The sequence below is a fragment of the Saccostrea echinata genome, unplaced genomic scaffold (genome assembly GCF_033153115.1).
Source record: "Saccostrea echinata isolate AGI-Se365-2 ecotype Australia unplaced genomic scaffold, CSIRO_AGI_Sech_v1 ptg000030l, whole genome shotgun sequence".
NCBI lineage: Eukaryota > Metazoa > Mollusca > Bivalvia > Ostreida > Ostreidae > Saccostrea > Saccostrea echinata.
Window position 1 is genome coordinate 25,740,928 of NW_026889779.1, and position 21,573 is coordinate 25,762,500.

Sequence of the window (21,573 nt, forward strand, 5' to 3'; positions counted from 1 at the left end):
ATAGCATGTACTTTCTAAATATAAAATGATAAATTGTAAAAGGACTGACATTTTCATAGGAAGAATCCATCATCATATTATACTCTGTCAATCGTACTGGTATGTTCTCTTGAATGGCCATAACTTTTTTATTTCTGAATGAAATTTTGCCAGTTTGATATTATTTTGCTTGCAATAGCATGTACTTTCTAAATGTCAAATGATAAATTGTAAGAGGACTGAAATTTTCATAGGGAGAATCCATCATCATATTATACTCTGTCAATCGTACTGATGTGTTCTCTTGAATGGCCATAACTTTTTTATTTCTGAATGAAATTTTGCCAATTTGATATTATTTTGCTTGCAATAGCATGTACTTTCTAAATGTCAAATGATAAATTGTAAAAGGACTGAAATTTTCATAGGGAGAATCCATCATCATATTATACTCTGTCAATCGTACTGGTGTGTTCTCTTGAATGGCCATAACTTTTTTATTTCTCAATGAAATTTTGCCAATTTGATATTATTTTGCTTGCAATAGCATGTACTTTCTAAATGTCAAATGATAAATTGTAAGAGGACTGAAATTTTCATAGGGAGAATCCATCATCATATTATACTTTGTCAATCGTACTGGTGTGTTCTCTTGAATGGCCATAACTTTTTTATTTCTCAATGAAATTTTGCCAATTTGATATTATTTTGCTTGCAATAGCATGTACTTTCTAAATGTCAAATGATAAATTGTAAGAGGACTGAAATTTTCATAGGGAGAATCCATCATCATATTATACTCTGTCAATCGTACTGGTGTGTTCTCTTGAATGGCCATAACTTTTTTTATTTCTGAATGAAATTTTGCCAATTTGATATTATTTTGCTTGCAATAGCATGTACTTTCTAAATGTCAATTGATAAATTGTAAGAGGACTGAAATTTTCATAGGGAGAATCCATCATCATGTCATATTACTCCGTTAATCGTACTAGTCTGGTGTGTTCTAATGAATGGCCATAACTTTTTTATTTCTCAATGAAATTTTGCCAATTTGGAATTATTTTGCTTGCAATAGCATGTACTTTCTACATGTAAAGTGATAAATTATAAACAGACTAAAATTTTCATACGGAGAATCCATCATCATGTCATATATTACTCGTTAATCATACTAGTCTGGTGTGTTCTCTTGAATGGCCATAACTTTTTTATTTCTGAATGAAATTTTGCCAATTTGATATTATTTTGCTTGCAATAGCATGTACTTTCTAAATATAAAATGATAAATTGTAAAAGGACTGACATTTTCATAGGAAGAATCCATCATCATATTATACTCTGTCAATTGTATTGGTATGTTCTCTTGAATGGCCATAACTTTTTTATTTCTGAATGAAATTTTGCCAGTTTGATATTATTTTGCTTGCAATAGCATGTACTTTCTAAATATAAAATGATAAATTGTAAAAGGACTGAAATTTTCATAGGGAGAATCCATCATCATGTTATACTCTGTCAATCGTACTGATGTGTTCTCTTGAATGGCCATAACTTTTTTATTTCTCAATGAAATTTTGCCAGTTTGATATTATTTTGCTTGCAATAGCATGTACTTTCTAAATGTCAAATGATAAATTGTAAAAGGACTGAAATTTTCATAGGGAGAATCCATCATCATGGTATACTCCATCGATAGGAATTGGTGTGTTCACTTAATTAAATTACCATAACTTTTTGTACTTTTCAATGAAATTTAGCCAGTTTGGAATAGATTTTTTTGTCATAGCATTCACTTAGTAAATCAAACCTAATAAATGAATTTGTGTATATTTTTTGAAACATTAAGAAAATGACCTTCTTGGAGAGGACTTATATAGGCCATGCCTGATGTCCAATCCAATTATGTAAACTGACTTTACATAATAAAATACTGATTAAATTAAATGACCAATGGGAGACTTTTTTTCTACTCAAGACCAGGTTTTAAAATTTAAATAAATTATTTGAAAAGGGAGAGCTTTATCTGCCTTATAAATACAGTCATAATTACTATTCAAAAATAGAAATTAAGTTTTTAAAGTCAGATACCTGCATGCATATAACATATGAATTTATTTGACCCCTAAATTCATCTGTGAAACCTGAGTGGACTACAATTTTTTCTCCTTTTATTTCATGCAAATTCACTAGGCTGAGTACTTTTATTTGATAACGCTCTCCGAGTGAAAACGCTACCATGATTAAAAATAATTCAACATTCATTTAAAGTAGAAAAATATAGTCGTTATAGAACAATTGAATACTTTATTTAGAATGAAACGAAACGCCCGGAGTGAATCCAAATAGTCGCGACGAATCCACCCAATACCGATCAAGATCTCCACTGCGCTTTGTATTCGTAGTAAAATTACACATTCTGTAAATGCATTGTTGCAACTGTGATGCAAGAACAGGGAAAGATGCAGTCTGCTGAAAGGATTAATTCACGTACTTTTAAATCAATTTAGTCTCATTTATATTCATTTTATTGAGCTATTGGTTTAATACGTAATGCTTGAATTAGTCCACAATCACCTCAGCGCAATTAATAAGTCAAAAAGAAAGGTGCTTTAGTTCAGTTCAGTTATGGAATTCCCTCCTATGTATAAGGAGCACCCGAGGAGGTGGTTTCATAAAATACATTTAAAGGTCGGAAGTATTTCAGCACTTATAATTATAACCCATTACAAACCTATTTCAATGATATTTACAAAAATATTTTAGTTACCATTCATTATGAAATCATTTCAAGATAGATCCATGCAGAAGTCTATTTAAGGTTTATGATAAACACTGATAAAATTAAAGAATAACAATTTTATATCTAGACCACAGCATGTATATAATATGACAGTAAAGTTTTTTTTATAGTGATATAAAGCTAGAGTAGAAATATTAAAGTAATGATTTTAAAATGTTAAGTTTGCAATGAATTATATGGCAAAAAGCTTTCAAAAATAATTTTGACCCTTGACTGTATTAGATTAAAAGAAGATGGACTGTTTTTCCCTGTACATTAAAGAGATAAAAACAATTTCCATTCTCCTGTAGGATAAAATATTCTATAAATCATTTTGTTAGAGAACTTTTAATCCTATTAGTGACAATTATAGAACTTCTTGTCCTATTTCACAAATTATGGGATAAAAAATCCCATGTAAGGTTAAAAATGGGAGTTTTGCTTCTATAGGAGAAAAAATCCCACAGAACTCATTTTTCTCCCACAGAATAATGGTGGGATATTAGTTAGGAGAGAAAATCCCACCATAATCCCATGGGATTTCTTGATTGCAGGTGTAATATCTTTTAATCTAGAAGATATTCAGGTGTAAAGGTTAGTCCATGTTGTGCGATTAAAAAAATCCCACCAGATGACATAAATGGTTTCCATGTATCTTTGGAAAAGTGGTTGGCGAAAGTCCGGACAAATGTCGTGTCCGGAGTTAAATGTCGCACTGTTCTATGAAAACCTTCAAAAATACATGTATTTTCCAATGAACTTGATCATTATAAAATTTGAAAAAATATAATTATGGTGCTAAGTTTCAATAAATTTTATTTACCAGTATGTAATATAAAAAAAGAACCAAGTGAGTCTGTATGTTTTGATAATCACTGCTCGCTGACACGGACATTAAGCACAGAGAGGACTTTGGTCACTAGCCCTTGTTTCTTGTCTTTCGTTCTACATTGGACACCCCTGTTCTTCAGCCACGACATCATTGTCACACTGTTCACTTTATTTAACTGTAAAAAATGTTACCAGTAAAAGTAAAGAATTCATGTATTACAGATAAGTGAATAGATCCCCAAACCCCGTAAGTATGTATCAAATAAAATCATCGTGAACTTCACAATAAAAAATAAATATTAAAACAATGATGTCTAATGAATAATTCATTTACTTTCGCTGAAGTCCCAATTGAAATAAAAACTTTATGGCAAATGCTAAATGTAAGAAAAAACTAGATGCTGTCATACGACCGTAATACCCGCATATAGGTGTTTGCCTCGGTGTACACACTTTCATATTTTGGTAACAAGGGAAGAAGAAAAATTAATTCTATAATTTACAAAAAAGTCGGTTTTCGACCCCAATCACCCCCAGGGTGAAAATCGAAATTCTGAAACTTTATTGCATATCAGTAATAATCCAAAATATGAATGGGATACCGCGAAAAATGTAAGAGGTGTTCAGGGAGCCAGGTCTTTGTAGAAAAATGACGTTTTTCAACCCCTACTTGGCCTTTAACTGAAAAATAAAAATCCTAAAACCTTATTGCACATCTACAGGACACCACCTATTATATTCCTAAAGATGAATTGGCTACTGCAAAATTGTAAAAGGAATTCAGGGAACCAGGTTTATTGATTCCAAATCGCCCCCAGGGTGAAAATCGAAATTCCGAATTCTTAATGCGCATCTACAGGACACTCTCAATCATATCCCAAAATATGAATGGGCTACTGCGAAAAATGTAAGTGGAGTTCAGTGAACCTGGTTTTATAGAAAACCACTGTTTTTAACCCCTCCCCTTTCCCATTTGGCCCCCAGGGTAAAAATTAAAGTTTCAATATCGTTTTGCACATGTTCAAGGCACTACCAATCATATTCCAAAAGATGAATTGGCTACTGCTTAAAATTAAGAGTAGTTTGAGGAAGAAATTAGTGTGACAGACGGACGGATAGACCAGGATAACAATATACCCGAACTTTCTTTAGAAAGTGCGGGTATAAAAACGAAGTAAAAACTACCGGACACGACCCTCTACTTTTATAGCATTGTAAGGAATCCTCAGTGCATGAAAATAATGAGGGCATCCTTAGAATCTGAGGGCAAAGCAAAACAGAAATTTTTAGTCATCCACTTTTGGCACATTGTTTCCCTATAATACCATGTGTGAAACTAACGTAAGGTATGTCTTTCAGTGTTTACATGAATCAGTAATTGAAATAGTTTTACAATGAATGAAATGAAACGACAAAGAAACAAATGCATACATCAGTTCAAGAACATCACCAACTCTTAACACTTTGCCCCAATAAAAGTGGAAACAAAAAGTGTTGATGGACAATTTTAACTTCTATATACAATACAGGGTATACCTGTCCGTCTCTAGCCAGGGCCTCTACGTCCACATTCTGTATCGTTGTCTTAGATCTGGGCTTCTTGGATACAATGTCTGGTTGCTGAAAAGACACTGAAAATTAGCACAGTTCATGATATACAAACAATATCGTCAACTAGAAACTGACACAGAGAGGACCCTGCAAAGGACAGTCAAAGGAAAGTAACGCCTGTACTTAATACAGTAATGTTTAGAACAAAATATTACTCAAAGCAAGGTGACATGGAATCTCTCATACATGTATGTGTTGGAACCATCGTCAAAAACCACGTCCAAAATGTACGATCCTCTCCCATTCTGGAGAGAGCTATAAGCGGACTCTGGACCGTGGCTTAAGAAGATGGTGTTGGAACATATATACAAAGTTTTACGTCAATCAAACGAATGTAGCGGTTAGTACAGAATTTGTACACAAACTTTTTGAACAACCCTTGTACAGACAGACAGACAACGTGTTAGGGCCTCAAAATTACTAATCTTGGTGTCTCCATATAATTGTAAAGTACTTCTGCTCGAGGTTTGATAACTGTTAAGAGTTAGTGTTAAAAAAGTGTCCTACAGTCAAAATGATATGACCCCAAATGTATAGGTTATAGTAAATTACATGTACTTCTGTTCAAAATTTGAATGGAAACGTTGAAACTACATTACTGCATCACAACCAAAATGTCATGGATATATGTTTAGACACACATGCAAACAGACATACAAATAAAGTAATATGACCCCAAAAGCTATGGCTATGTCTTACCCTTATAGTAAAAATACTTTTGGTCAAAATTTGTAAGTGTTACATTCAAAACAGTTTGGGCTATTGTGTCACAATAAAAATATCATGCACATATATACTCGTATCCAGATACACACACGGGCAGACAGACAGACAAATAAATTGATATGACCCCAAAATCTATAGGTATATTGCTGTTACAGGGTAAGAGTGAAAAGTATTTGTGTATAAAATATGAAAGTGTTGAAAACTTTTTTTAGTTAATCATGTCACAACAAAAATGTTACGGATAGAGGGACGGACGATGTGATTCCTACAGGGCTCCTGCCTTTTTCTAGGGACTCGTTATCCAACTGTACATTAATCTGAACAAATTATCCGCATGTTACCTCATTTATTGATCTCTTTTTAATACAAACAGATGTTGACTTCATGAAATCGTCATCTGAATCCTGGTCATTAATGTCCCCTGTCTGAGATATGGGAGTGGATCTCTGACTTCGTCCACTTTCAAACTTCAGTAAAGTTGACGACACTTCTGGATTTGTGTTTGGTGTACATGTACTCCGGCAAACTTTAGTGGAGATGATTTGAGAGGGGGTTCTTTGACTAACTCCTTGAGACAGAGAGGGTGTTAAAACTGGTACTGGTCTAGATGGTGTAGATGGAAGAGGATGTGATGAGTTTGTACAATTTTCTCGTCTCAGCAAAGTTGGTGTGAGTGGATGCTTGATGTCTACATACATATATATGTATAATCATTTATGCAATAAATCGAACTTCTATAAAATGATCCTAACGCATAATACATAAAATACACTTCAAGTAAACCAATATCTAGACTACTAGTTACAATGTATATACATTTTCTTCTAAGTAGATACATGTAATAACACTGTTTATATTTAATTCGCGCTTGAATGAACAGTCCCTCTCCACCACCCCACCCCATGTCCCCCAATAAATGAAGTGACTTACTTTTGTTGAGTTGTTGACTTGCAACCTGGCCAGTGGATGCCATCATCATATCGGAGATTTTGGAGGCAACAGTTGATCTTGGTATAGAAGCCTTGAACAAATTGCAAGGTACAATCTTCTCATTGAATACAGGGAAAAAAATGAAATACCTTTCAAAGTACTACAAACTACAATAACATTAGACTTACGCTTTTTGATACAATTGGTTGTGTCCTTTTTCCAGTACTTGGGTCTTTCTGTACCTTTTTATCACTCCCTTTTGTTTGTCCACTGGCTACCTTCCCTTTGAATACTGGAACAATTCTGGGTGGTTGTGAATCTAAACTTGAGATGGTCTTTGTCACAACATTACTGGGTTTCTTGACGGAGAACCTTGGAATAATCCGTTCTTCTCTCAGACTGGCAATACATGTATCAGAGTTTGCTGTTTGAATAGAGGGCATCACTTGTCCGTCATGAGTGTTCTGAGATGCCAAATGTGTCTGCTCTGAATTGAAAACTTTTGGGATTTCACTCGTATCTGGACCAAGAGCAGTTTTACCTTGAGTTCCTTGCGTTTTTCTGAATGGATCTTGAGCACTTCCAAAGAAGCAGCCTCTTTCTAAGGTTTCAGTGTTTCTTTTTGTTACATTGTCTGTTTTAGTGTGTGCGTCGCCCGACAATTTATCTGATGATCTGGCGGAGGGTACAGGTGCTCTACTTTGAGATGAATTCTGGGAAGGAAGTGGGAAGTTCCTGTAGATAAGTTTTCCAGGAGTCTTGCATTTCTGTCCCAGATTACTGCTATCCGTCTTCTCTTGCTCCTTCTAACCAAAGAAAACAAATTAACTAAATGTACACTTTGATAAGTATCCCATTAAGAAATATTAGTTCTGCATATTTTTTAAAATTATTTTATTAATTTATTTATTTTGCAAAATTATTGTGACGGCGACTGTGCTTATATAGGAGGTGAACAAAACACCAAAAAACTTGTGTTCACCATATTTAGTATTTGCACCTCCAAGCTATTCAAGCAAAGAGAGCGATATCTCTAACAAATGAAAACAAAACTGGTGCATAATTTTTTTTCCAAGATTAAATGCTGCTAACAAAGTCAAAAGAGAAATAAAAATGATACTTGTAAAAATTTTGGGTATGTCGGAAACAAGGTGGAAATTTGATAAACATTATCTGCCATTCGGAAATGATTACGAATTAACAAAGTAAAAATCTGAAAAATAGAACTTTGTATAGTTTTTGTCCGCGAATCAAAAATGCTCGCAAACACAGTGAAAATTTGATACACACGAAAAAATATGACATAAAGGTAACAGCTGTAAAGCTAGTACTTGTCTAATAACCGCAGGACAGTTTTCACTGGTGTAGTTAACGTGACCAAAAACCAGTGCAGACTATTCAAATGCCCTGATCCATTGGGAAATAACTTTTTTGTGCAACATAAAAGGCCAAATATGACCTATGTTCAGTAAAATTTTATTGCGTTTTAGAAATTACTATGGAGGATAAAAATGACACTCGTAAACTTTCGACATAATATTTTGAACTAGATATTTTTTGTCTCGACACCTGGATGATCCTTTAAAAAAAATCACAATGCCAAATGACTCGAAACGAAATATTTATAGCCTTCCAAATCGAATAACGTTTACTATATCATCGCATAACAATTTATTGAAAGGTTTTGCGGACATTATTAAACCTTTAGAAGTGCATGATGAAAATAATTTAGGTCTTTGACTGCTTTGAATGCATATTTTCATAATACAAGACTGTAAACATCAATTCAACATCAGGAAACAAAATTTCCAAGTACATGTGTAGTAACGCTGAAATGATAACCAATTCTGGTTGTCATTCGGAGACTTTTAAAGAAATAAACGAAAATAAATGTTTTTCAGTAATTTTGTGTCCTGGAAAAAAAATCTTGACCATGTCCGGTAAAATTTATTTTATTTATACACTAGACCCATCTACCATATATATTTTTAAACAAGTTCGAGAATTCTGCCAGTATCAGCGATAAACAATTTTACATGTAAATGTATACAATAAAAGAAGAATCCAACACTCGCCTTATTAACAGAATAGATGTCCATAGTAAGATAGCTCGCCTTGGACTGAAACTGTAATCGGTAGCCACACACCGTGGACATCTTTGTTTTCAGGTCCTGTAGGAAGGTCACTAGTATCGGTTTGGGGTTTACCCGGGGGAGACAGTGGATGTCCCGAGCCCTCAGACATATATCAGGGTAAGTAAAGTCAGTCAGGGAGAATATCTTATTTAAATATTGATCCAACAGATTTCTTTTTTTCAAATACATCTAAATTTTTAAATTTATTTCATTTAGTTGCGTAAATTTTATTTTTTATTCAAAGTTTGACAATAATGTCCAATCAAGTGATTTTAAAAATGTATAGATTTATGAAAATGACAACAAAAGGGGAAAAAATTGAAAATCATAGAAAGTCTATAGTCTCTTAATATTAGAGATTTGATATATGCATCATTTACAACCAATATGTAAATCAGAAATATATATATACTGATCCATATCGCATCTATTTTTGTTTATTTGTAATCTAATATGTATGAACGTCTAACAGAGAGAAATAAGCAGAAAATGTGCCGACAATTGGAGAGGTCACCAAAGACGAAGCCGTTGACAACTCGGGACTTCGACTTTATAAAACGAATTACTAAAGTTTAATCTCGAAAACATTTATAAATATGGGAATTTTAAATTCTCCTTCATTATTATTTTAATGAATTATATATCGATAAATCCTGTATATCTTCTATCTGTTCCAGCACTGAATATCATGTTCTAGAAATGACACTTCTTCAATGGCGCCGTACGCCATTACGAAGTTCACAACATTCCTACTAGATTCTGTGCGACTTTTAAAAAATGCGTGTTTGTCATTTATTATTTTTTTAAAAAGGTACCTTTCCTAAAAATATTTTATAGGACAGAAAAAAATTGTGATTGATCGGGCATAAACGATTGTTCTTAATGGAGATAAACGCCATTGCATTTGCAGAAAAAAGGTTCCCCTTTCATCTTTCGATCAAGTCCAGGAAATGTGGAGAAAAAAATCTTCCTAAACCCTTTCTTGTGCATATTTGTGCATCCTAAAGCTTTAAATTATACCTTATTAGCTGTCAATTATCCAATTATCTCTTAATTATTTTCTAACAGGTTTAATAGACACTACAAATGAGCCCTTTTATATACACAATAAGTACTTCACTTGACCAGGATTGACACCTATGAAGTCAGAGCAATGGCGCGTAACATCGGCGATCAAAATATGCATATTGAGAAATTCAAACTTTGAATTGCTGAAACATCAAAAATATTAATTTTCAAGCCAAGTTTTTTAAATATATAATTTTATTAGCATGTAAACTTTGTCATATCACAAAATTTTGAGACGTGATAAAAACCCTTTAAGTCAAAAAATAAAAATGTAATTTAACATTTGCTCATGAGCATAACTACATTGTAACGACAAGACGCACACGTGTAACATGATTGTAGTTTTTTGTGACCATTTACTTTCTGCGATTTAGCAATACATGTATGTAACTTTTTTTGGTCTCTGACTCGAATTTATAATATTATATACAGATATATAACTGATATATGAATGAAATCCATAAAAGAAGATGTGACTACTCAGTATTTTACTGAACCAGTGCATTTCTTAGATGGGGTATAAAAGGATATGTAAACACCCGGTCCCCCAGTGGTCTGAAATGGATCTGATAGTAGATAATGCCCTCCTCATTTTCAGGAAGTCGATATCCATACTGTAAAATTAATCCAAATGTCAGCTTTAAAAAAACAACAACAACAAATCAAAAGAAAAATAAACAAACAATTACAAAAAAAAATTATGAAATCTAACTTATTCTAACTTTGATATCCGACATGAGGTACACTTATTGTCAGTGAAGATATAAATTGGTCACAAAATCAGAATACATTCATTTTGATCAAGTGATCTCAACATACGTAGACCTTGACTTACTGAATTTTTCCAGTGGCTTTTGATTTCTTTGTATGATTTGAATGGACCGTCTGCCGGCAGCTGTCGACCAATGCCGACTATCTGTCCCTTTTTCATACTGAGTTTGAAATTTATTAATTCATATTCAATAATTTTAGTTACGTGATTAAAAAGGAACCTTTTTAAATAATAATTTGCAAATATATCAAAAATATATTTTTAAAAAGTGCAGATATGTATTGTATGCTAGCGTACCTCGGTAACACGTGGCACCACGTAGAACCAATAGAATCTCCAGAAATAAAGTCACGATCTTCCGTAAACCTTTTTAGGCTTTGAGGAAGAACTTCAATGTCAGACAGCTACAATTATGAGGACGTCAACTGAGTTGAGCAAGATCACCAATATACATATTTATAATGATACTAATTATCTGAAATCTAATCTGAGTCTTTATATATCTTTTTATGGGTTTGGATTTTGGTGAAAAGCACATTTTGCATCTTACCTGTAGGGCGGGAAACCTGACAGTGGACGCTACGAGGGACAGATGCAGCTGACCAAAAGTGACCACAAGGTCCATTTCTGGGTACAATAGAGTTCAATATTAAAAACTAGGCTCTATGAGTCAAGAAATGAAAGAACGACAACTCGAACTGGAATATGAACTTACTGACGGCATTATCATATCCTTGGTGCGATAGAAAATCTCGACCTAGAGAAGACGTATAAATTTACCTTAGTATCAATAACATAACCACACTCAACAATTATAAAATTGTATTTCTTGTGTAATGTGTCTCTAAACATTACCCTGAATGAGCCACTGCCCAGCTTTGTTCCAGGATGGGGCGATTCTAGCCAGTAGGGTGTAGTGTATACAGGACTGGAACAGTGCTGGGGTCACAGTCTGGGGGTCACTACACTAAATATACAACGTTTAAATAATGTATAACAAACTATGCATCCCCCTTTCCCCTCCTCTGCAATAAATCACCTAAATTCTCTAGGATCAAATTGAAATACATGTACATGTATTTTAAATTTCAATATAAATGTAAATATTTAAGACATTTACTATCTTAAATGAAATAAATACCTGTAAACCGATTTTGGAAAATCTGGCTTGTAACTTCCCATTGTTAAATAACGTCCTCTGAAATGTAGCGAACGAATTTATATTTTGTATTTCAGTGCCTTGAAGTTTTATTTAATTTTGTAGCATTTTTTTTTTTTTTGGTAAATATGTAGTATGTATATAATGCTATATATATTTATTTATAACTTTTTGTCTGAATACGGGATGAAAAAATACCTTCAGTACAACGTGAAATGTATCGTCCGAATTAAATGAAGGTGTTGCAATAATTTCTGGCTCTGTAAATATTAGCTCTCTGTAAAATATTAAAATATTAAACTTGCCTTTTGGCTAAAACTATTTTTTTTTAAAATGTTAATGACGTATTTAGTTAAAAATAGACTAGAGTCATGCCTCCATCCATTTATGCTCTGCATCAAGAAGTTTTACATAAAAGGGGGGGGAGGTAGCTTACCAGAGGCCTGTTCAACAGAGCGAACATTCGCGAGCGCTCGCCAAAACTCTTTATCTCTCCAACAGAAATTCGCGAGCGCTCGCGAACGTTCGCTCTGTTGAACAGGCCTCAGATCATATGCCTCGTTTTATAACTTTTGATCTGGTCATTTCGTATCTGATGTCATTTTGTCTATGTCTGTCTGTCTATCTGTCAACCGAAGACAAGAAGGGGATATATAACTATATATACATATTTATGCCATCTTCACTTTAAACCACTGGAACACAATGACAAAATCCTTTTCAAGTAATATTTTTTAATATGAGTACAGAGAATCAAGTTATCCAATCAATGATTCCAAGTCGGGGTAGTGCTAGGATTTACATATATAAACTTTAAGATTTATAATTATAAAATGGATATTTTTTCGGTTTCAGTTTGAAGTTAGAAATTTTGCCTTGATGATTTCATAATTTTTTTTCCAATCTTGGCCGAGTTGGCCTTAATAAGGAGTGAAACTACAACGGCTTCTCATTCGTTTGCTCTCTTTTATACCTACATGTATAATGATCACGTTTATTGCGGGCACAGAAGGTAAAGACACCCGTGTTCCAACTTTATGAGATTCATAAATTCCTAATAATAATAAACCAAGTATTGGATAGCGGTCTAATTTCTTCTACTTAAAAAACCTACATGCATGCCAGTCTGTTCATGACAAGAAGGTGGGTGCTAGCAGACTGTGGCCCGTTTTACAAAAAAACTTACGATTAAGACCAAAATTTTATTCTGCTTATAACTTCTAATTTCTAATTAAATTGAAAAATGGTTTTAATCTTTTTAAAAGGAATGTAGAAAGATATTTTTTTACTAGCAACTTTAAACAGAATCCTTAATTTTGGAAAATTTTACAATCAACTAAAGTTTTTGGATTTAGTCTTAAGTTCTTTTGTAAAACGGGCCACAGGTGTCCAGGGCTTGTACATATCTAGGTCTATAATAGTCGATGGTCTAGTTTACCCCGAAGACACTTGAAGCTGAATATTTAAGTTCAACTTACCTGCATCGGATAATGTGAGGTTGAAGATTTGATAAAATATGGGTGTTTCTTGTTATGCATACGGTAATTGCAATCAATTCTTCTAAGGGGGGACACTCGGCCAAAACAATGACAGGTGTGGAAATATTATCTTTACCGTACATCTTGACATATTACATAGAAGTTCAGTACCAAAACAAAACGTCTGCTATATATTTGATGGATATTATTGGAATCTCGTTCCCGAAAAGATTTAAATTTATTATAATTAATATAAAGCATGAAAACAAATAGATGTAGAAAGACAGAAATAAATCAGACAAATAAATAAACAGATAAATAAATAAATAAGTTAATCAAAAAAAGCTTTTAAAACGTGCTGTTTAGAAAGGATTTTTTTGTGATTTGATCTGATCTAGTTTGTGAACTTCTTTCAGAGGGAATGTTCTTTTAATTCAATGACTGAATTCTTTGGTGTTCGGTATATATATCATCTCTTCACTTGCTTGACGGATGTAAAATTACTGTTGAGGTTATCCTATTATAACCCATCTTAAAACATACATTAATACCCCGGACTAACCGACCTCTTACTGTTTCCAATTTCAAATGAAAAGAAAACTTGGCAAGAAAAATCACGTTTATTGAAGTTTTCCTGAGTAAAAATGTTACATTATGAATACATGTATGTGTACATCTGAAGGCTTTTAATGTACATACAAAATATGTTCGATAATCAAAATGAGTATACGTGTACATACGTAACATAAACTTCTGTATGCATGGGTATTCAATGTTTAAATAAACTGATAGTATAAAATAAAATTCGACTATTTTGTATGCTTTGGGAAGGTATAAATATCATGTTAGCAAAAGCAGATTTAATTTCATTTTTAGTGCAGATCTAGAATAAGTTTTATACATACATGTATAAAATAGAACATGATCTTCGGACGTACACACAAAATAAAATAATTATATAGGTAAAATAAAATATGCCAGAATTTCTAAAATAGCTATTATTTTTGTCTATTGTGCGTCACTAGTCTCTAGATAGATTTCAAAGAGTTCTTGTATTTTGTTAAACATCTTTTACATGCAAAAAAAAAATAATAATAATAAATAAATAAAATAAAAAAAAAAATTATGCCGACCTGTCTGAGTATGTCAGTGCCCATATGATTTTACAATATACGTAAAAATAGCAGTAAAAATTAAAGAATTAAATATCATGTCATGCACTGTGACATTTCAAACCTAACAAAAATATTGAAAATTTTGAAACATTACTTAAAAGCTGAAAACCAAAATACGGATGTGACCGAGATGCATATTTTGTCAAACAAGGTACGGCATTGACAATTTTAATCTTCGTCGTTTCGGAGAGGTTTCTCTTCCATTTTGCCATTGATAACAGTTTTATCGCCATTCACAGCCAATGTTATATCGCCCCTTTTCGACACGTCCTCTTTGGGTATATTGGCATACTTATCCCGATTACATCGTTTGTAGATAAGATAGAAAATGGTTATCACGAAGAGAGGTAAGGGTGTCATTACTCCTGACGCTATGGGTGCCACGGCCGCAATTTCACCATCCGGTGGCGGGAAAGCCGTGAACATAAGTAGAATAGCGATACCCTGGTTCTGAATCCCAGTCTCAATAATGATTGTTTTAACCTTGGTCCACGACTGACGCAGAATCAGACAAATAATTCCTGACAGCACATAACCACAGTACGGAAGTAAAGCACCAGCAAGTATGACTTTAGGCTCAAAGAACTTAAAGATAAACAAGTTTGTGTAGATGCCCACTGATAAGAGGATGATGATGGCGATGATTGTGACGGGGGTGATGATCTTCATCAGGATCTTAGTAAGACGTGGTAACTTGTACTTAATGAAGACCCCTACTAGTAATGGCACGACCAAAACCACCAGGGTTGTGAAAATGTTCAGGAAGGGTATGTTCATGGTCGTGTCAGTACTAAGTTCCTTAATGAAAACTTGACCTAGCGTGTAGATCCACAGCGGCATCATTGCTGCAAGTAAAGACAGTCAATCTTAATTTACTCACAATTAAAGCATTTAAATAGGTATTTTCATTGTGTTGTTGTAAAGAAAACGAGGGGAAATGATATAAAAACTCGTTTACTAGATTTTGTAAAATCAGTTTCAATACCTAAGGCTGCAATTGTACTGATGGTTGTCATAGTGATTGAGAGTGACAGATCCCCATCCAGTAGATGAGAGTATATATTGCTAACTCCGCCACCTGGACACGCACCGGAAATGAAAATCCCCAGACCCATGGCATGATCTTCTGGAATTACCAGCTTTGCAATGCCAAATGCAATCTAAACGCCAAAGTAAGATGTTATTTTTTTTCCGACAAAAATTAGAATTAGACATACAAAACTACAATTTATTTTGCAGCTGTAATGATGAGTCTGATATGGCTCATATGAAGATGGACGAGTACTGTACCAGTTCTACTATATCTGACATAACCTTCACTTTGCTCATTTAAATTTCTTAAGTTTTATCTACGGATCAAATGACCGCCTTGTTGTATTCGGGGTGGAGAATGAGAGCAAAGCAGATAAATAGACTAGTAATAATTCAGTAAAATTCAGTTTTTATCAAGTAACTTCATAGTACCTATACCCCCTTTCCCCCACAATTTGCGTGATCGATTATGCCGAAAACTCGGATTTACTCAAAACTTTCTTTACATTTGATGAGACAATGAATCAGCCACAGCTAGGAACTGAATACTCTTTTATGACATGTACATAGATGTTAAATGATATGTTCTTACCAATGGCATTAGGATATACTGACATCCGATTCCGATCGCTGGAGCAACAGGACGCCGCAAGTTCTCCTTAACCACCTCAAGGTCCAGCTTACATCCAAAGGCCAAGGTTATGAAAACTAAGAAAATGTAAATAACGATACGGAAAATCGTATCAAACACTCCCAGTTTTCTAAAGACAACAACATGATACATGCTATAGTCTTCAACAGACTCGTTGTGTTGCATATTTTCTATCTTACGCAGTTCAAAGGCCAGAAATGTCCGTCCTATGAGTTCCCCGTAAAGGTTAAAGGTTAAATTTCCTCGAATGCCTTTGCGATGAATCACGTGATAAAGTGGGGAGGCTGTAGATGCACCTTTGTCCATGGGGAAACCATGTGGTCCGTCTGTAACGTTTACCAAAATTTCAGTAGCATTTCCACAGGAAATGATTGTGCTGTCCGTTTGTCTGACGGTGAATACCTTTTCTCCTTTACTAAATATTCTTAATCGGTATTTTTCGCTACTGTGATTACAATACAAGGTATATTCTACATTGAACGTAGTCTGTTGATACATCATTAGAACAAACGGTTGATGCGGTCCCCACTTCAACTCAAAGTGTTTCTGTGTACGATTTGGCATTTTTTCTTCAACAACATATCCTCCCCTGGCCTTCACACTTATCACTGTCACCAGAACTAATGAACAAACCACTTGTCTCATAATTTGTAACATCGCATCAAACTAGCACTATTTCACTTTTGAGTGTTTTTTGGTGTAAAACGAAGTTTGTTGTGGTAAATCAGCCGATCGTGTAATCTTCTTTAGAAGTCTGTACGATAGAAGGTGTCATGTGTACCTGATATCAGGTAAGTCATATATGTAATTTAATCCAATCAAATTCTGCTTTAAATACATTGGCCCAACTTCATGGACTGTTAAACTCAGAAGCTGAAAGATATCTCTAACATAAACAAATTCTTCACTTGATTAAGATCCTATCTAATTCTTAGACTGTTTTTGTTTACCAGTTTTTGTTTACCTGTTTGGAATGTTTATGGCATTTGATTTTCAAACTGGACGCTTTTAACATTCAAACTCTACTTACATTGAAGAACCCTAGAAAAAAATGATGTAAGAATTACTTAATCAGTGAGATTGGAAATTCTATAAAATGGCTCAGACATTTTCAGAAAATTAATGTCGTATTGCTTCAAGCCAAGAAAATCAAAATATATACGACAAAAATACGGAACCTCAAGGACACCTACATCAAAGAGAAGTACAAATATATACACAGACTGATCACTATGTATATATGAATATTCATACATTTTTCTGAAGAGGTTAAATTATAAAGAAGGTGCATATATAATGTATTTTTATCATATACAGTGGAGCATTATACAATTCAAGAGAGGAGAAACAATATTCCAGGCTTTGAAAAGTTTTCCCTTCATTGTAAGTAAAATATTGTGTTTCTGTAGGCCAGTCGATCTATTTAAATTTGTTAAATCGCATTTAACCTTGGATTTGTTATAATTTATTCTCAGTTTATATCAATGACAGCTGTAAGATATCAAATATATGCAGATGTTGTGGTAGCAAAAAAAAAAAAGAAAAGAAAAAAAAAAAAGAAAGAAAGAAAGAAAAGAAATGAAAAGAAAAGAAAAAACAAACAAACTGACATCTCAAGTTTGCAAACAGGCCGTGAAGTGTTTTTAGATACTGTCACCTGGTTTATATTTCCAAATGTGTATGTTTAAACAAAATCATGTTAGTCTCCCTGACATAAGGTGTCCACTCGTGTTTTATTTACTTATCACAGGGCCAATGTTTGTACAGCCAGCACATTCTTTTATGGCAAACAATGATATTTTAATGACAGGTTTGAGTTTTCACTGACCGAGCAGAAAAGTGCAAGGGAAACTTTATGCAAACGACAGTTTTAATGAGTCAGATATTTGATCCCACAGTAAAGATGTTAGTGGTCAACTCTGGCAGACAAAATTTGGGGTTTCCCTGGTCAAAAAAAAATAAAATAAAATAAAACTCAAATTCCCTTATTTTCAAGCTTTTGGGTATATACATATAACCTTGGTGGTCATCCGAGTTTAATCAGTTAACCATTTGCATGAGCCCTACCTAGTGTTTCGCGGACTCTGAACGTCACAATTCTGGTAGAGAACGTCTTCAAAGTTCAGTATGATAGTACTACATAGTACATACCCAGAGTAATGTGATTCTAAAAGGTGAATTAATGTATTCAATTATATGATCAACTTACAGTCCCATCTATAGGGCCCTGTTTCCGAACAAGAGACATGGATTTAAAACTTTGGTGAACTCAACGTAGCTCATCTTCACCATGAACACAGTTCAGCAAGATGTCCAGAAGTCAAAGAATAAGATTATTTAAATATTATATGTCCTTTCTTTATGGTCATATATATATATGAGGCGCCGTTTTGGTATTTACTGCCAAAAAGTGATATCACCTATTCGAATAGGTGATATCACCTATTCAATTGGTGATATCACCTATTCGAATAAGTGATATCACCTATTCAGCTTCTGAATAGGTGATATCACCTATTCGAATAGGTGATATCACCTATTCGAATAAGTGATATCACCTATTCGAATAGGTGATATCACCTATTCGATTTGAATTGGTGATATCACCTATTCGAATAAGTGATATCACTTATTCGAATAGGTGATATCACCTATTCGAATAGGTGATATCACCCATTCAAATAGGTGATATCACTTATTCCTTTTGAATAGGTGATATCACTTATTCGAATAGGTGATATCACCTATTCAAATCAAATAGGTGATATCACCTATTCGAATAGGTGATATCACTTATTCGAATAGGTGATATCACTTAATCATTTTGAATAGGTGATATCACCTATTCAAATAGGTGATATCACCTATTCAAATTATTTATGAAATAACAACTGCTCCCAAGACTATAGCTTTAATTCTCATTTACTTCCACTTTCGTTTTATAACTTACCATTCTTGCAGACAATGGATTACAGCTTCGCATTTAGTTTTAAGCACCCCAGTAGAATTTGTTGTTTGTTTTGTTCACAAATTATATTTATTACACTTATCTATCATGTATACTATAGGAAAATTCAAAGGGTCTGTAAGTCTCGTTGACTTTCACTTTCGTTTTATAACTCCCGGGTACCTGAGCGTTCTTGGAGACAATGGATTACTTAAGTTGTAAGCATCGCAGTGGAATTATTAAACTTGTAGTTTGTTTTGATCCCCGATTGTTGCAAAGAAGAGGAGAAAGTGGATTGATAGATGCAGGTAAATAGCGTTTAATTGCTTTATTTTTTCATTACATAACGTAAACACAAGCTATTCCGAGGGGGCCAAGATTAGCCAACATACTTAAGCAGAAGGGGAAATTTAAATCGTTTTTATGCTAAAATCGTCTGTATTCAAAAGGTACGCTTATCTACAGATTGGTTTCATTAATTCAAAGCATTGACTTAGCTTACAGTGGTATAATTTGGAGTATTGGACAGGTATACATGAGTTTGGGATATTGAATGCGATGTCATTGAAAGCAAATAAAAAAATAGATGTACCCAAATGCATCGACCATGGGAATACAAAGTTGAATACCACGTCTATAACATATGATCTTTGTAGAAAACACATTCTTTTTTTTTTTTAATTACTACAATAAATAAAAATGGTCAGCTCATTCTGTAGGCTATAAGCTGCCCTGTCTATTCGGAAATAAAAATGGTCACACACACTCAAAAAATAATCATTTTTATTCTACAAAGAAGAAGGCATTTTTTTCTTTTACACATACAAACTGTATTAACCGCCAAGTTTCATGACCCCCCCCCCCCTTGCCAATACTCCTACAATTATGAGACAGACTTTTTTTCTTGAAATAGGCATTTTTCTCCATTTGTCATTATATATTACAGGGCTGCACAAGGTACTGAAAAAGGGACAGTGCTTTGAGTGAATGTGTTATCCATGTATCTGCAAATGAAGCAGATCCCCCAGTGAAGAGTGTGACAACTTCCAACTTCCAAGTTGTTAATGACGGAACTCCATTTAAATCAGGTACAGGTCAAAGTTTTGGCTGCACATTTCTTTTACAATATTCAAAACATAATAATTCAGGATCAAGTTCACACAAGCTCACATTCCATGGTTACTTACAGCACCATTATGCTAGATAAATTTGTTATGATACACTTTCATGTTGAATAGTCAAAGGACTATATTCTGTAGTGGCCAGTATCTGCCCCCCAAATAAAACTTTGATGGAGAAATCTTTAATTATGTTCTAAACCAGGTGGATATTTGCAGACTTCAAAGCATTAAATATTTTTATCAACTATGACATCATTAGTTAGATATGACGTCAATAAAATGGCGTAAATTCCAAATTGCAATGATTTTGAGAGAAAATAGCGTATTTTACGTCGGTATTTTGATTGGAAATTATCGAGCGCAGGTCTGCTCAGACTAGATCTTTTGATATAATGTGTAGAATGATAATATCAATGAAATATGTGAATATGATACCTGAGCAAGCTTGCGCTCTATAAATACTATAGTCTAAATTGAACAAGCTCTGTGCATTTTGGCCTCTATTTTAAAAATAACGGAAAATCCAAATAGTTTGTGACGTCACAGAGACAAGAAAAGCCAGCTAATTTTTCCAATTTCATAATATATTGTCTTAATTTGGATTATTTTATACAATATATGCACTTTTTCTCATTTCAAGAGATTTTCAAAATTTGACTATTATGGGGGCAGGAATACGCCCTTACCATATATAGTTCTTTGATTGGTTTAAAAAACATTTGTTAACAAGTACTATTACCATACTGTATGCCAAACATTACATCCCAAATGGTTGAAAATGCATGACTACGGGTAACAGTATATACAGTAATAAAAAATGTTAACTGTGCAGAATGTTTGCACATTTGTTTCACCTTGATGTTTTCTTTAAAATGCATTTTATGACAAGAAAAATATTACCTGTTTATTTTGGGTGATGTAGAATTCTTACCCCTTAAAAACCATTGCTGACCGAGGCGAGGTCAGCGATGGTTTTTGTGGTATAACAATTTCACGTTATCCTACTAAACATGTAATATTTTTATGTTATATGTACTTCTATTTGTAAATGTTAATGACTGTGAAAAACATAAATATTTATAAATTAGTAAAATCAATTTAATACACTATAAATACACAAAAGGACAAATTTGTACATAATTCTCTATGATTAGGTTAATTAGTTTATATAAAGG

At 33.5% G+C, this 21,573-nt stretch overlaps 2 protein-coding genes across 2 annotated transcripts; both read right to left on the minus strand.

The window, feature by feature from the left end:
* Positions 1-3,589: 3,589 nt before the first annotated feature.
* LOC133196618 (uncharacterized) lies at positions 3,590-13,625 on the minus strand. The gene is made up of 15 exons (XM_061332484.1): positions 13,472-13,625; positions 12,192-12,270; positions 11,976-12,032; positions 11,690-11,801; positions 11,550-11,591; positions 11,385-11,461; positions 11,132-11,238; positions 10,898-10,994; positions 10,594-10,676; positions 8,935-9,115; positions 7,048-7,659; positions 6,860-6,950; positions 6,271-6,617; positions 5,129-5,212; positions 3,590-3,768 (listed from the first exon to the last, which is right to left on the minus strand). Exons 1-15 carry the CDS (start codon positions 13,612-13,614, stop codon positions 3,634-3,636), a joined length of 2,247 nt encoding a protein of 748 aa, XP_061188468.1. The 5' UTR covers positions 13,615-13,625; the 3' UTR covers positions 3,590-3,633.
* Positions 13,626-14,604: 979 nt separating this feature from the next.
* LOC133196619 (ileal sodium/bile acid cotransporter-like) lies at positions 14,605-17,355 on the minus strand. The gene is made up of 3 exons (XM_061332485.1): positions 16,271-17,355; positions 15,632-15,806; positions 14,605-15,491 (listed from the first exon to the last, which is right to left on the minus strand). Exons 1-3 carry the CDS (start codon positions 16,985-16,987, stop codon positions 14,815-14,817), a joined length of 1,569 nt encoding a protein of 522 aa, XP_061188469.1. The 5' UTR covers positions 16,988-17,355; the 3' UTR covers positions 14,605-14,814.
* Positions 17,356-21,573: the final 4,218 nt, after the last annotated feature.